Source organism: Ostrea edulis, chromosome 1, assembly GCF_947568905.1.
Source record: "Ostrea edulis chromosome 1, xbOstEdul1.1, whole genome shotgun sequence".
Taxonomy (NCBI): Eukaryota; Metazoa; Mollusca; class Bivalvia; order Ostreida; family Ostreidae; genus Ostrea; species Ostrea edulis.
Genome location: NC_079164.1, coordinates 32,586,679 through 32,604,701, shown reverse-complemented (window position 1 = coordinate 32,604,701; position 18,023 = coordinate 32,586,679). Strand labels below are relative to the sequence as shown.

Here is an 18,023-nt window from a genome sequence, read left to right as displayed (position 1 = left end):
TTGTTATTTAAAGAGAGTCATGAATTCGTTCATCTATTTATTCGTATTACTGTTTTTCTATTTGATGATTGGCTAAAAACTGTAACAATAATAATCACACCATTCATTTTTAACAAACATCAGTATTGTATTTTTGGCATTCAAAAGTAAAACACGAATAACTCTAGAAGCAACTAATTAACAAAGCAACATGGCGGCGCCCATATGGATCACAAAATTTTCAGTGAACGTATGTAGAGATTATCTCCATTCATTTGCTGATTTTCTCATTTTTTTCTTTTACTTACCTTTAGAGCCTTGCTTCGCTCGGTATAACGGATTTTTATCCTTTGGTCTTACATGTATAACGGATTTTTCAGGAGCGCATTGCTTCACATGTTTTATAAAAGTTGAAGCAAAATTTTCAGTAGCTTTATCTATGTCAACTGCATCTGAAGTTTTGGAATCCCACTCAATTATTTCAATAAATGTAATAATTATGTTCAAAAAAGCTAATTTTGACTGCTGCGGCACAACAAATTACATGCATTCTAAGAAGTTCTTATCATCTAAAGAATACAGAACGTGATGTCTTAAAATATATATATTTAAAAAAAATAAAAGAAAGATAAAAATAATTTTAAAAGCATGTAGTGAATTGAAGTTTTTTACAAGGCCAAATTGTATATATATACTTTTGTTTACCAACAAAGACTAAATATAGCATGTTCAATTCTATTTACTAAGAAAACAAGATGACAATTTACAATAGTAAAAACTTTTATAGTTAAACACAAAACAAACATTCAAACTTATAACAACCATTCTTACAGACACACCCACTCAGTGTAGCTACTACAGCGTACACACGTCATGATAAAAACTCAGAAACGACTATCGAGGCTTTTGTCTCCGTTGTAATTTCTTCCATGGTTGTGTTTCTCCTGACTTAGTTTGTGTACCGAGGGCTGAACGTCGGAGCAGACGTCCATCTGTACCAGGCTAGCTTTCTCGCCTGTCGTAACGTTCCCATTACAGGGTTTCGAGCGCGGAATACCCGGTCCGTTATATTTTGAGGACATGACCGGGCGGGAATGGTCGGATTTCGATTTCAGGTTATTGTATTTTTGTTGAATACCCTCGGCTCGTCGTTCTATAAATACGACCACCAGTCTATATAATAACAGCAAAATGACCAGCGTGTTCTTGGAAGTGAAAAACATATTAGTGTAACTTAGGACGTTAAATTTGAAGATCAACAAAACACGAAGAACTAGGAACGGTAAGTCTTGAAGTAAGATGGATATCAGGATTCCATACACGTCTGGAGCACAACAACCGTATTTCCGTTTGTTGACGTTATAATGGCGGGAAACAAGGCCGGATTGGTCACGGCGAGCATTGGCTGCAGTGAGGACAAGTGTAAATTGTATCAAACTAAGGCTCCACAGTCCCAGAATGGATATACACAACACTTTGTTAAAGCGAACCTGCAAATTTAAAGCATCTTGCATTAAATATTGGATACTTAGAATGACCACATAGAAGGAAAATGAAAGATACCCTCCCTCCCCCGAGGTAGAGAGATTTTATTTTCTATAATTGTTACCATTTTAGTATGGACATGTTTGTAGCATGTTAAGTGTACTAAGTACTGTGAAGCGCCAAAGTAACATACATTCAAATAAATGAAGATATATTGTATCATCAATTCCATTATTGCGCACATCAATTCAATATAATTGCTCTCATCAATTCAATTGATGCGTGCATTAATGTGGTGGAATTATACTTGCAAAATATAATTTGAGCTCGATATAAATGAGTTGATGACCTCTTCAATTCAATTGAAGATATCTTTAATTATTTACAACAATTTTGTATAAGGAATTAATGCGCGCATCAATTCTTTCAAAGAGAGCAACACATTCTTCGAGATCATTAATTAAATTGTGGATCTGTTGAATTTCACGTATCTCTAATTAGACATTTGCTCTCCCTAAAAGAATTATTGCTGTATCAATTGAATTAAAGATATAACTCATTCATTGAATAGAGCAATAATTGAATTATATCGCGCATTAATTGAATTGATGCGCGCTACAATTCAATTGAAGAGAGCACCAATTCAATTATTGAGCGCATTAATTGAATTGATGTGCGCATTAATTGAATCATTGCTCTCTTCAATTGAATTGTAGCGCACTTCAATTCAATTGCTGATATCATCAATTCATTTGATGACAGCAACAATTCAATTATAGCACGCAATAAGTCCGAAGAAGAATTAATGCTATCAACAATTCAATTAATACGCCCAATAATTCAAAATTGAAGATATTATTAATCATTTGAAGAGATCTTTAATTGATTCGTTGCATGCGTCAAATGAATTGATGATATCTTCAAATAATCAAAGATATCTTCAATTATTTGAGTTTATGTTAATTTGGCGCTCCGTAAGGTACTACGGTTCTTCCGTAGACATAGAACCATGGTATGATAGGACTCGAGGTGTAACACCGCCAGTAATCCGCTACACGTAACACTGTCTTGGTTTTATTTATGTTTGAACTTTTAACATCGAAAAACGAGATATAAAAGATGAAAGGTCCAGTGCTCCTCTGATAGAAGATGCCTTTGCTCTTGCTAAGGTTGATAGAGAAGCCAGTGCTTTAGAGTGAATGTGTGTGTGAAAATTATCAAAGGAAATTCCATAACTTGCTACATGCAGAGGGACTTTGAACCTCTACAATTTCAGTTTCTGTGGAAATGGTCTTTTTTCAATATGGCGGCTTTGAGTGCACCGTTACATCGTTCACGTATTTTACAGAAACGGTATATTAATTACCAGTTATTATGACAAATACAATTCATCTTCGACAAGTTTAAAAATGCAATCGATCTCTGACAGATTTTATGAATGATCAAATATATGGACAGTGGGAAAGTTAATTATTAGATATCGATTAATGAAAATTGATACCTCATCTTCTTTAAAGGCTTCAAAGAATTCCACAATATCTGCGGCTGTTCCTATGTACACCAGCAGCAACTGGGACAACTGGTCATGCGTTAGTTTGCCTTTAGGTAACATCCATCGACCCAAGATCAACAGCAACAATAGCAGCTGTTCCAAGGTGCGGATCCATTCATCCGGACTGAGATTGATCGGTAACCGAATTTCAAATTGGACCTGAAACAGAGAACCATTTTACACTAAACATTAAGATGCGTCGCCCAGGGGTGGTGGGAGGGGGTATTATTCGATTTTACTTTATTTTTGGCACAAGCATTTGCCCACGAGATTATGAACCCCACCCATTTAGAGCTATATTCCAACCAATGGATTTATGATTTTTAATTTGAATATGTAATTTTCCTGTTTTTATTCATAATTCAAATTCTGTAGTCATTTTACACTCTATTTCAAAGGTCCACCTTTACCATATTGTAGTGTATTGCTGAAGTGTATTAGAATCTAGCTGCATAATACAGTGTTGCTCTCTAGGGGAAAAATGGGATATATTTATACCAATCCCCCACCCCCCGACACACACAGCTACCGCTACTAAGTATAGATCGCCCCCCCCCCCCCCGACACACACAGCTACCGCTACTAAGTATAGATCGCCCCCCCCCCCCCCGACACACACAGCTACTGCTACTAAGTATAGATCGTCCCCCCCCCCCCGACACACACAGCTACTGCTACTAAGTATAGATCGTCCCCCATGCAGACACACACAGCTACCGCTACTAAGTATAGATCGTCCCCCATGCAGACACACACAGTTACCGCTACTAAGTATAGATCGTCCCCCGACACACACAGCTACCGCTACTAAGTATAGATCGTCCCCCATGCAGACACACACAGTTACCGCTACTAAGTATAGATCGTCCCCCGACACACACAGCTACCGCTACTAAGTATAGATCATCCCCCGACACACACAGCTACCGCTACTAAGTATAGATCATCCCCCCGACACACAGCTACCGCTACTAAGTATAGATCATCCCCCCCGACACACACAGCTACCGCTACTAAGTATAGATCATCCCCCCCGACACACACAGCTACCGCTACTAAGTATAGATCATCCCCCCGACACACACAGTTACCGCTACTAAGTATAGATCATCCCCCCCGACACACACAGTTACCGCTACTAAGTATAGATCATCCCCCCCGACACACACAGCTACCGCTACTAAGTATAGATCATCCCCCCCGACACACACAGCTACCGCTACTAAGTATAGATCATCCCCCCGACACACACAGTTACCGCTACTAAGTATAGATCATCCCCCGACACACACAGCTACCGCTACTAAGTATAGATCATCCCCCCGACACACACAGTTACCGCTACTAAGTATAGATCATCCCCCCGACACACACAGCTACCGCTACTAAGTATAGATCATCCCCCGACACACACAGCTACCGCTACTAAGTATAGATCATCCCCCCGACACACACAGCTACCGCTACTAAGTATAGATCGACTTTTAAAACACCGAATAAGTGTACAGTAACTACAAAATGTTGATATTGACTGCAAAAAAAATTGCACTTCAGATCATGAAGAAAAGTTGGTAAAACCACAGAAAGGTGGGGGTTTGGGTTGGGTTACAAGAACAAGTGGACAGGTGATTGTGTTGTGAACAACGGTCAAGCTTCTTGATTGTTTTGTGTTGTACGTGTTATACATATAATGCAATTACTACCCAGAGAAAAAGTCTCGAGAAATCTAAATGCGCCAAATTGAAAGAGGGGATGTTGAATAAAATTCTGCGAAATGAACACTCCTCATTGCTGCCTGCATTCTAAGATATATGAACAATCCAAGTACACACATATAGGGGAAAAACTAGTAAGTATAACCTTTGTACACTTGAATGACGTGTTTGCCGAGTATATTAAAATAAATTCGTTTAAAAAAATCAAGGTTCACCTTCTCTACCTCTCGGTTCACGACCTCACTAAGTACATTTTGTGATTTACAAATCAAAATTCCAATAAACCATCAGATATAGGGGCATATATCTTGGATGATAAGACGAGTTATTATAAATATGTTTTTATCAAGGCGGATCTGTACGAAATGTGTTGTTGTTAAGCCGCGGATAATTGCTATCTCCGCATTGCTGAAGTGAATTACGAACGAAGGATACTTCGGTTTGTAGAAAAAAAACCTCCCCAGTCAGATTGAGATTCGCTATTTATTGTTTTGTGCCCATTATACTTTAAAAAGTGTGAAGAACGCTCTATATATCGACTGCACGTGGGAGTGAAAGACAGTTCGGATCAAACATATTGTCCTTTTGTGTACGACATGTAGAGCAGAATTTTATGATATTTTTAAAATACAAGGTTCTCTCTATATTTTTTTCTGAAATAGTTTGGTTAGATAAAGTTTAAAAGTGTGGATATTTAAGAAAGTCCCTAGTGTTAGTCTGTGTATTACAGGCGATTAAGACATTTTATGTTGCCGATACCTATTTATGACGTGGATATCATAAGACTTGATCAGACCAAAAAAAATATTGATATTAAGGCAAAAATTGAAGGAAAGGGCACCCTAAGTTTATACATTAATTATACAGAACTTTGAGGTTCAATATTTTGATTTTCCCCTTCAAAGAGTAAGATGGTTATTTCTTATTGAGACTGGAGTGTGCGTCAGTTGTCAGCTAAAGATATACATGGCTGTCGATGAAGTGCGTTATGGCCGTTTGTTGTTGTTTTTTGCCCCGAGAGCTAACATATCTCCATCTCGATAGCTAAACAATAATTTTTTTTCAAGGCTCACTTAAACTATTCAAAAAGATCAAAGTCTACGTATAGTGTACTTTTGTTTCTTGGAATTTAAAGACGAACATCGTTACGCAACCACTTTATTGCGCAGACGACAGCAAGATATACTAAATGATGAATTGCATGAACGGGGGGAAGGATGCGAACACAATTAAATAACCGCTGTCGAGATTAGCTTGTGTATGCTGTTGATGAGAAAAACGGAATCATTTTCAATCAAACAAAACTAAACATTTCTTACGTCTCTAACTTGTTTGTTGCCGCAGCTGATGAGAAGCTTTAAGGCGTATAAGGAGTATATTTTATAATGTAAGATGTAAAAAGGTCGATGTTTTTGTTTTCAATCTAACCTTATAACCAGTTTTTGAATACTTTTGGTTACGTACACCGTGACTCGGCGAGGATGAAATGTTACGTACACCGTGACTCGCTGAGGATGAAATGCTTAAAGAGAGATATGCTACACCACAGAAATTTGATGTGGATGAAAAATGGAGGATATATACAACAATATATTTAAATTGAAAACTTTCAAATTTACTTCAATTAGTCTAAAAATACAGTTTAAGTAGAAAGTAATCTGGGATGAAATTTAAAGCCCCTGCTGGACTCGGACCCCGATTTACAGCAGTCGAAATGCTAACCTACTGAACTACTCAGCAATGCAATTAGCTGCAGATCTGTAGCTTTCTGGGAAATATTGGGACAGACCCTAGTCCCAGAGAGCCACAGATCTGTTACTCTCTGGGAGATATTGGGACATACCCTGGTCCCAGAGAGACACAAATCTGTTACTCTCTGGGAGATATTGGGACATACCCTGGTCTCAAAGAGTCACAGATCTGCAGCTACTATGCAATTAAATCTTAAAGGAATAGACAAATATTGCTGATATTTATATTTTTATTTATGTTTTAAAAGGAAGTCAGCCATTATGACGATGTACATGGAGTAGGCCTATACCTCCTCAAAACAATTAAATTATTCTTAAGTCCTAATTTTAACCGCAATTTAAAACTACATAACCAAAGATGAATGAGGTATATCAAAATCTATAATTTTAGCAATGAGCCACATTAACATGTGAGTTTCCTGCCATTTTCTTCCCTTAATCAATTGCTTTTAGCTGAAAAGACATGGGTCGCAAGCAGTTGACCACGATCAAATACGCAACTTCCGAGATATCAGCTCTTCTGTGATAGAGGTACGTTCAGTGTTCTGTTGAACGCTTGGGTGGGTACAAGACGTATACATATACTATAGACTAGCTATGTAAATACGGATGAAAGTATATATTTTGTTGATATCAGCCGTTGGTATACATTAAACAGACAATATGGAGAATAATATTTGATTGAATTAGGCCATCAAATTAAATATGAAATTATTTTTTATTTCCTTTTCTGCACGAGTGATATTTTAATCAAAGAAAAATGGTGATTATCGATTTTTGTTTGAACTATTTTATTATTAGATACTAATAAACTTACTAATATTGTGTGTCCCTGCAGTTAGGGTGGTTGCATGATGTCTGATAATCGGCCTTTAGGCAATATATGAAGACAGCGATAAGCATTTGTACCCACCGCGTGTGGACGATAGTATGTTTTGCGTCTCACTGTTCGTAAGAGTTCTACAAAGGGAAAGAACTATTGGGCAACTCGGATATTGTGTATTGAGGTACCGTACACATGAAACTTTCAAAAAATTGGTCAACACATTTGATTCTGCACATGATTTTTATTTTTTTAAAAAGTCTTAATAAAAATTTACATTTCTTAAGGATAGTGCGTAAAAATGTCACTTGGTAATATTCCCAAAAGTTAACTTGAATGAGAAAGAAAAGTGTAGAATGTTAAATTTCAGGCCCAGAAAACACCTATAGTCCTTTGAAAATTTCAGACAAGAGTATCTTGGCGTACTACTGAGGCCCCATCAATTTCAAAACTCAAGAGCTGAATTTTGCAAAGAAACTCAGAAAAATATTTAAAAGTCATGCACGTAGAACCACTATTTTGACAACGTTGATTTTCCGTTATTTTCACATGCAAAGTAAGATATAGTACTCCCCTCCCCCAATGTTTTATAATATAATGAATTTTCGGAATGTAAGCTTGAACTGAATGAATTGAACCCATGCAGCGAACGATGAACGCTCGCCAACCTCCACGATTGCGGATTTTAAAATTTTGGAGGGGAAACACTTGTCATGAATTTTAGACAATGGTGAAGTCAACTTCTCTCCCCCCCCCCCTCCTTTGAACTTTGAAAAACGATGTTGCATGCCTGAAGGGGGTGGTAACCTCATACACGGATCCAGGCATTTTTCCTAGCCAGATTGTTTGGTTGGTTGTCTGTTTTACGTCCCATCAAGTATTTTTCACTTATATTGAGACGTCAACAGTTGTAACTAAAGTACCACAAACGTAGCAGTGAGGATTCTATGGTCTATAGCAATGAGGGTTCTCTAAAGTCCCAAAGCCTGCCGTGACACAGGACCTCTGTTTTAAGATCATATCCGAAAGACCTATGATTCTCACTTCTAAATACTGAGCGTTTGGTGAAGGAGCAACCACTACCTATGTTGCGTCTTAAGTTTGACGCGGTCATGGTACAAGTAGGACTCGAACACACGACTCCCGAACGCTCCACCACTGAGCTACCACGACCGGTGTTTTTCCTAGGCGGGAGGATAAGGATCCACCCGATGTAATTTTTTCCAGAGGGTCCAACTTATACTAGGAACTAACACTTTATCTTTTACAATTGGAAGTGTATACACCGTATAAGCAGAACTTTTAGCGAGGATTTAATTTTGGCGTTATTAGCGAGAGTGATAGGTCGCTAAAATTGAATATCGATAACAATTTACTCCATATAGGAGGTAATAATAATTCTTATTGGAATTACCAGTCTCCGGGTGGGGTGGGACTGGGTGAGTGTCCCTTTGTATCTGCAACTGAATTTTACATCGTACTTTTTTGCCCCTATAGGGGTATCTATGGCTGAAAATGGTGTGATTTTGGCACCTCCTCTAGATCCGCCACTCAAGCTTGCGTGATCTAAATTGTTTGCTCTTATGTTTAAAAAATACTTACCCCTAACACACTACCGAGATCTGCAGATAGGTCATATGTCTCGTTGTTCATTTGAACTGAACTTGAGTTGCTTGTGTTTAAACCAACAGACACACGTTGATCAATACGCTTTTCCAATTCGTGCAGTTCCAAAAACCATATTGCCGGAACCGTCATGGTTAGGTAAATCAGAACGCTTGGACAAAACCTACACACAATAGAACAGAGGGTTAAAAAATAATACTCAGGGCTTATAAGTTTAATCATACACACCACGTGACTTACTCAGGGCTCAAGTTTAATCATACACACCACGTGACTTAATCAGGGCTCAAGTTTAATCATATACATCACATGACTTACTCAGGGCTTAAGTTTAATCATACACACCACGTGACTTAATCAGAGCTCAAGTTTAATCATACACATTACATGACTTACTCAGGGCTCAAGTTTACTCATACATATCACGTGACTTACTCAGGGCTTAAGTTTAATCATACACACCACGTGACTTACTCAGGGCTTAAGTACACACGAGACTTTCAGTTCTCCAGGTGGTATAAATCTCCATCTTGCGTTGTTCAAAAATTCATGACCAAGGTCAAAGTACCTGACAGACAAATGGATATACAGACACCCCCTCCCCTTCGTCTTAGATCTAGGGGCATACTGATATACATGTATTGTAAATGCTCTATGTAAATCTAGAGTTAATGATGAAATTCTATATGTCTCCGAGTCTGGCCATCTTTAATCGAAGAGTTCCAAGGTTACATGTACAAACACACCAGATTATAAACCTGGATGCCGTCATATGACAGTAATACACGTATGCAAGTGTTTGCCGCTAAATATACTCACCTTTGTACTTCTTTAACTAACAAAGAAACTACAATAGTTACCATATAACATACCCTATACCATATGTAAATTTTCTTGCTGTGTATGTCAAGATGCATTGACCGGTATTCTGTTGGGCAAGTGTCCTAGGGTCATCCCAAACCCTATTTGATAATTTTTGAAATATATTTAAAACAATTGAGATCTTATATATTCCTGCTGCACATACATGTATCAAGATGCATTGAGCATTCTGATGGGCCAGTGCCCCAGGATCATCCCAACCCCAATCATTTTTTGATTGTTTAAATGTCTTTAAAATGTTGAGATTTCCACTCTTAAAGCAAATATATTCCTGTTGCACATGACACAATGCATTTTTTGTTCGTCGTTTTTCCACCCCATTTGCCCCCAAAGGTGAAAAATAAACTTTAAAAAAACTTGCACATTTACAGGACACCACCAATCATCTCCCAAAAGATGATTTGGCTACTGCATAAAATGCTAGGAGTTCTAAGAACTAGGTTTTTGTAGAAAAACATTTTCGACCCCCATTTTGCCTCTAGGGTAAAATTGAAAATTCTAAAGCCTTATTACACATCTGCAGGACACCATCTATCATATTCCAAATATATTTGGTTACTATTTAAAATAAAAAAAGAAGTTTGAGGAAGAAGAAACTGTGACAGACAGAACAGAATAACAATAACAATACAATATACCCGAACTTTCTTTAGTAATATGTCCGCAATCTTCAATTTCGAAACGTAAAACATTTAGATTATAAATACAAATTATATTTGTATTGTACCTATATATATATATATATATATATATATATATATATATATATATATATTAGAAGTTGATTCGGCACAGTTGTAAATAAATATTGAAATTCTGACACATTCCATAAAAAACAATCATTTACTGCAGAATTTTTTATGGAATGTGTCATTCTGATTTTCAATATTTATATATATATACACACACATTTTGTGCACGTGATTATATAGTTTGACAAAAGTGGTGCATGCATTAACTTGTTTGGCGATATTTCTAGATAAACCAACACTACCATCCCGCTGATATATCTGATACAGATAATAACTGACAGAGAACAATTCCTCAAGCTTATGCTCTCATGAACGTTTTCGGACCAAAATTTTTTTCCACCTTACTTTTAAAACTTCTCCAGATTATTAACATGTCCATCAAGCATCGCATAAATGTTCTCAAAGAAGTACACGTTATTATCCGAATACGAAGATGGCTACCATGACGTCTGATTGGCTGAAACATTTCATGCCTTTCTATAGGCATTGTGCTTATAAATGCTATCTTAAGAGTTATGTGTTACCCGTTATCAATGTAACTGAAATATGCGGAGCCATTCCTTATGCACATGCATAAAAGTCGTGTATGCAAGATTAAATAGAGTTCCCCATGGGCTTCGTAATAACGCGTCTCTCCTGTCCATACCATTCACGGCATCTCGCTTCTCCTGACGCCGTGAATACTTTCTCTACTGCGATTTGAACATTGCCACTAGGCCACAGCAGCAATTAATGACTGGACTGAAGCTTTATTCTGGTTTATTGGCGATTGAAAATAACTGACCTTTAAATTTTGAGAAGGTTCATTGTTTTGAACTTTGAACATGATGACTCCGGGGTGGAAATTAAATGGAAGTGGCGGTCGATGTACATGCTTACAGAACTTACTAACAGGGTCCTAGTACTGCTTGCACCTTTTAAAATAGCCTTAGACCCACCCACCAAGTCATTTTCGATTGCACAAAATGTTTTGATTTTCCGATTAAGCACTCATTACCAGAGTAAGTTATGGAACTATGTCATTTACTATCGGAACATAAAAACAAAGGCCATTTAACAGATTGTGGGTGCAATTAACCCTCATTTGGTGATAAAGTTTTATTTTCGATTTTCATTCAAGCTGCAAGATGTGAGGTAATTTCGCGCTATGATCACCTGTGCTTAAGCAACAGAGCTGGCTCAGCATGGCGATTGAACGTTTAGCATCCTACACTCAAGAGCTCTGTGGCAATGCTGATCACCTTTTAAAACTACCACCTTAAAATCATTAAACCTTCGGATTTAATCATGATCTGATGTACATCTATTTTATGACATACCAACAGTATTCATCGAATTTAATGAGTTTGCATTCGGAAAAACCTGATGTATTCGTTATCTGACGTTAAACCTATCTGAAATACCTATCAAACGAATGTGAAATTTACATCTGTTTTTTAAGTCATCTTCAACTGTATTTACGTATATTTACTTGTAGATGTAGTTTAGCTATTCTACCTATTAACATACAATACGGTTTTTTTTCTTTCCACAAAGAAATCACTCATTATACCAGAAAGCTACACTTGAGCATCCATTTAATCCACGGAGCGCTGGAAATAACAATTCTATTTACTGTCTAAAACATATGATGTGCTTTTTATCATATTGAGGCTGAACTCCTTTTCCTAAAATATCAATCATTCACCCTTTTAAATCTCAGTATTTGAAGATATCGATTACCAGACGACACAAGCTGTATACGACGTTTTTGCAAACGTGAGAAAGTTGTTTTTAATTATTTCAGAGAATAAGAATTATAAATTTCCCTGGCTAAAATAATCATAATCATGTATGTTCATTTCAATAATAAAGCTCATTTTCCAGGTTTATCTATCCTTAGAAATTAAAAAAGAAACAACAACCAAAAACAAAAAAGTAATAAATAAAATAATATAAAAAAAAAACCTCCTCACCACTTCCATTCCTTGCCCTGTTTCCTGACTAGGGTGATTGTTGTTTCGACCAGAAGAAATCCAAATGACGTCGCAAGGTACCAAAAACGAGGCTCTCGTGTCACCTGGTACAGCAACCAAATTGACACCAAACCGTGGCAGGAGAATAAAAGACGGACAACGATTGCTCGAACTATTGTGAAACTGCCCATATTGTCAATTCATATTCTTCTTTTTTCTTCTGTTCTTTATATAAATTACTCTGAAATGTGAAATTAAGAATTCCGGTGATAATTATATAAGTCAGCATACATCGTATACATGCAATAAGATTACTGCATAATATAGAATAAATTCTTAAGGAGTACACACGAACAGAGTACGTTTCAGGTAATAACGGGAAAAAACCCATGATGTATTTTTTTTTTGTCAATGAAATGCTTTCTTTTTACGAAGGGTAAGTGAGTTCCATTACTATCTTATCAGTATGACGATTGCTTGCACTAACTTCCATGTGTAAGGGATTCCCGTACAGGCGCATGCTTTCTCGCATATTTTTCCACGATACTAATTAGTTTCATATTTCAGGATTTTAATTAGTTATTATGATATGAGCTTATTTTTATAAAGTTTACCAACCTGCCGCTGGCTACAAGATCAACAAAGTGCAATGAGGATGGATTTCTAAGATTTTACAGATGTGGTGTTTTGCACTTGCGTGCGGTTTATAATGCACTTAATCATATATACATATACATGTACTAGAAGTTATATTTTAGGGTCATAGAGAAAATATTTTTATAAACCTGCTTGAATGTTTTGAAATGTAACATCAAACGATTTTTGGTAGCGGGGATATCATTTCATGTTTCGGAAACTGTACAAAATGAATATTTTAGACAACTGTCTCACAGCGCTGTCTTATTAATTTTAATTACTCATCTTCGTTGCTCCAAATTTGAAATAAAAAGACCATTTATCGAGAAATAATTATCTGTTAGTTTAATTTTGAACACTTTTTCTTCTTTTAAGTGCTATTTATTTAATTAATTTTGAAAAGTAAAATTGAAGTTGAATTTAAAACTGGTGAAAGCAATATTTTAAAATGTATATGGACATACGGACACCAAAAGTGTGCAAAGTATATTTATGTATATATAATTCAAATAGATAGATAGATAGGTAGAGAGAGAGAGAGAGAGAGAGAGAGAGAGAGAGAGAGAGAGAGTATTTACCTTCAAAATTAAAGTTTTCATAAATACTCCAATCCACTCAATTTTTATTAATGCCAGAGTGTAAATCCTGCGACTAAATGATTGAATATAATCTATTAAGTTATCGACAACTTTAAGAAAGGCGATTCCACTCCGTAGACGACGTGTCGAGTTACCTTAATCGTCTGTCGATCGCAGTCTGTTGCTGGACGCACTAAAGGTTTAGAACTTTAGAGCATCCTACTGCAAATTCAGAATGGAACTGGGCGGTCTAGAAACAGAAGACGATATTCTATAACACAGGATTTTGTTTGATTGATGTGAAATGCAAAATGCTATATGCGTCAAATGTTTTAATGACAAAATAAGGGGATAATATCATATCTAGGAATATGGCCAGACGGACGTGAACTCCCATACTTGTATGAAGTCAATGCTGGGGGCTGTTGTTCAATATTTGATTAGATTTGATCTTTGCAAGAAAGATGATGGAAGATTGCAGTTTGTAATATTAAGATATTTGTAGAATTTTAATTGCACATGTCGTATGCTGTATATTAAATTCCTACCTAATCTTTGATTGTTTGATAGTTTCATTTGAATGTAAAAAAAAAATTGCTTTCAAGCCTTTCTATGTTTTTTTTTTTTTTTTCTTTTCAAATTTTAGCTCATCTAAGCCGGAGGCTCAAATGAGTCTTTCTGATCAAAATTTGTCCGGCGTCTGTTGTCGCTGTTGTTGACGTTGTCATTGATAGTGTTAAATTTCCACATTTTCATTTTCTTCTCTCGAACCACTGAGACAATTTCAACCAAACTTGGTACAAATCATCCTAGGGTGAGGGGAATTAAAGTTTATTGAAATGAAGGGTCATGCTCTCTTTGACGGGGAGATAATCAAGAAAAAGCAAAAATAGGATGAGGTCATTTAAAACTCTTCTTCTCAAGAACCACTGGGCCAGACAAGTTCAAATTAACATGGCAGTTTTCTGACATAGTGCATTCAAGTTTGTTAAAATCATGCCCCCCTAGGGGGGTTATGGGGGGAGTACACAATAGGAATAAAAGTTTTACATGCTGATTTATAGGAAAAATCTTTAAATATCTTCCTATCAAGAAGCACTGGGCCAGAATAGTGGAATTTTACATGAAAACTTCCTGATATAGGGAGAGTAGATTTAAGTTGGTTCAAATCATGGCTTTCAGGAGTAGGTGAGACCAAAATAGGGGATACAATTTTTATGTTGGAATATACAGGAAATTAATTAGATAAATTGTTAAAACAAAATTCTCAAAAGTAGCAAGCCCACACTAAATCAAATGCAATCGTTCATAAGTTTTGTGGACTCAAGTTTTTTTTTATTCCCCTGCGACTAAAGTCGAGGACATCTGTCTGTCTGAAACTTTAACCTCACTCATAACTTTTGAGTGGTAATTGATAAGGATTTTATAGGCGCATTCCTTGTGACACGATATTGTCTTTGATATCAACGTTTTTAACCTTGTGACTTTGATCTTGAAGTTTGACCTACTTTAAAGAAAACTTACTGAATCTACTAATATATCCTCAATTATCTAACGTAGGGCCGTTATAAATTGATTAAAGATTCCTTATGGTAAGGCCTTACATTTCATAAATGACCTTAGATCATGTGGTCTTGCCTAGGAGTTTGACCGAAATATTAAAACTTTAACCTTACTCTTACATTCAAATAGTGTGTGATAGGGCTCTCATATGTCATATATACATTCCTTGTGACAAAACCTTTTTAAGTTTTTTAACCTTGTGACATTGACCTTGGAGTTTGACCTACTTCTACGCAAACATAATGTATTAATTATTTCCTGAACTATCGAAGGTAGGGCTGTCAAATGTTGTAGATATATTTTTATCGGCAGACCAAGGTGTTTAACCTTGTGACCTTGAAGTTTGACATACTTTTAAAAAACTTTGACTTATTCAATATCTCCTGAACTATTTAATGTAAAACTTTAATATTTTGTATTAGATTTTCTTATTGGAAGTACTTTCATTTCATACCATGATCTGTGACCTTGGAGTTTGACCTACGTTTAAAAAAGTGTAACCTTTCTGATATCTCTCGCCTGAACTATTTAAGGAAAAGCTTTCATATTTGCATATACATGTACATATAGAATCTTTATAGCAAGAATTTGTGATACCACAGTGCTTACCTTGTGACTTTGACCTCGGGGTATGATTTCTTATGGGAAAACCTTTAATTTCATACCATAACCCTATGCGACCTTGACCTCCCAGAACAGCAAAGTCATATGAGTCATATTGGTGTTGAAGCATTTCCATCTTGTGTGAATTCATGTTCAGTTATATTGGGATCCTTTGAAAAATTTTCATAGAAATAAAGATTGCAAAAAATCTTTTAAAAATCACAACAGCTGAATAACAGCAGGGTCAAGGTAACTCAGGTGAGCGATGTGACCCATGGGTCTCTTGTTTTAAAGTTACAATGATATCCGGATTTAATCCTTCAAATAAAACCTACAGAACTGAGGTACATGTACCTGGTGTTGATTTTTTTTTTCAGTAGACATATTGCAAAGATCATCCAAGTTAGAATAGGTCCTCAGTACACCTTGCTCGTCGTAAGAGGCGACTAAATGGGGCGGTTCTTCGGATGAGACCACAAAAACCGAGGTCCCGTGTCACAGCAGGTGTGGCACGATAAAGATTCCTCCCTGTCGTAAGTGCCGAGCATAGGCCTTAATTTTACAGCCTCTGCTGTCTGTAACTCCACACAATCCCCAATCTCTGCTGTCTCTAACTCCACACAATCCCCAATCTCTGTAACTCCACACAATCCCCAATCGCTGCTGTCTCTAACTCCACATAATCTCTGCTGTCTGTAACTCCACACAATCCCCAATCTCTGCTGTCTGTAACTCCACACAATCCCAAATCTCTGCTGTCTGTAACTCCACACAATCCCAAATCTCTGCTGTCTGTAACTCCACACAATCCCCAATCTCTGCTGTCTCTTTAACTCCACACAATCCCCAATCTCTGCTGTCTCTAACTCCACACAATCCCCAATCTCTGTAACTCCACACAATCCCCAATCGCTGCTGTCTCTAACTCCACATAATCTCTGCTGTCTGTAACTCCACACAATCCCCAATCTCTGCTGTCTGTAACTCCACACAATCCCAAATCTCTGCTGTCTGTAACTCCACACAATCCCAAATCTCTGCTGTCTGTAACTCCACACAATCCCCAATCTCTGCTGTCTCTTTAACTCCACACAATCCCCAATCTCTGCTGTCTCTAACTCCACACAATCCCCAATCTCTGCTGTCTCTAACTCCACACAATCCCCAATCTCTGCTGTCTGTAACTCCACACAATCTCTGCTGTCTGTAACTCCACACAATCTCTGCTGTCTGTAACTCCACACAATCCCCAATCTCTGCTGTCTCTAACTCCACACAATCCCCAATCTCTGCTGTCTGTAACTCCACACAATCCCCAATCTCTGCTGTCTCTAACTCCACACAATTCCCAATCTCTGCTGTCTCTAACTCCACACAATCACCAATCTCTAACTCCACACAATCCCCAATCTCTGCTGTCTCTAACTCCACACAATCCCCAATCTCTGCTGTCTCTAACTCCACACAATCCCCAATCTCTGCTGTCTGTAAATCCACACAATCCCCAATCTCTGCTGTCTCTGACTCCACACAATCCCCAATCTCTGTTGTTTCTAACTCCACACAATCTCTGCTGTCTGTAACTACACACAATCTCTGCTGTCTGTAACTCCACACAATCCCCAATCTCTGCTGTCTCTAACTCCACACAATCCCCAATCTCTGCTGTCTGTAACTCCACACAATCCCCAATTTCTGCTGTCTCCAACTCCACACAATCCCCAATCTCTGCTGCCTCTAACTCCACACAATCCCCAATCTCTGCTGTCTCTAACTCCACACAATCCCCCAATCTCTGCTGTCTCTAACTCCACACAATCCCCAATCTCTGCTATCTGTAACTCCACACAATCTCTGCTGTCTGTCACTCCACACAATCTCTGCTGTCTCCAACTCCACACAATCCCCAATCTCTGCTGTCTGTAACTTCACACAATCCCCAATCTCTGCTGTCTCTAACTCCACACAATCCCCAATCTCTGCTGTCTCTAACTCCACACAATCCCCAATCTCTGCTGTCTGTCGACTTTAAGTTTAACTGAATTAGTATCGTACTGACAAGGAGTGTAGCATATTAAAAACCCTTGTGGCTACCAACTACTTACACATACTACAACCCACAT

At 37.4% G+C, this 18,023-nt stretch overlaps 2 protein-coding genes across 4 annotated transcripts; both read right to left on the bottom strand.

Moving 5' to 3' along the window:
• Window positions 1-24: 24 nt before the first annotated feature.
• LOC125659898 (transmembrane protein 26-like) lies at window positions 25-16,992 on the bottom strand. Of its 3 annotated transcripts, XM_056144439.1 has the most exons (7): window positions 15,907-16,991; window positions 13,890-13,984; window positions 13,735-13,807; window positions 12,521-12,761; window positions 8,908-9,094; window positions 2,966-3,175; window positions 701-1,469 (listed from the first exon to the last, which is right to left on the bottom strand). In XM_056144439.1, exons 4-7 carry the CDS (start codon window positions 12,709-12,711, stop codon window positions 864-866), a joined length of 1,194 nt encoding a protein of 397 aa, XP_056000414.1. In that variant the 5' UTR covers window positions 12,712-12,761; window positions 13,735-13,807; window positions 13,890-13,984; window positions 15,907-16,991; the 3' UTR covers window positions 701-863. The 3 variants fall into 3 exon arrangements, with proteins under 3 accessions (XP_056000380.1, XP_056000414.1, XP_056000462.1); XM_056144405.1 differs by having other exon boundaries at window positions 25-1,469; window positions 13,735-13,984; XM_056144487.1 differs by lacking the exon at window positions 13,735-13,807 and having other exon boundaries at window positions 15,907-16,992.
• LOC130047573 (uncharacterized) lies at window positions 16,822-18,023 on the bottom strand. The gene is made up of 3 exons (XM_056142896.1): window positions 18,006-18,023; window positions 17,676-17,919; window positions 16,822-17,483 (listed from the first exon to the last, which is right to left on the bottom strand). Exons 1-3 carry the CDS (start codon window positions 18,021-18,023, stop codon window positions 16,822-16,824), a joined length of 924 nt encoding a protein of 307 aa, XP_055998871.1.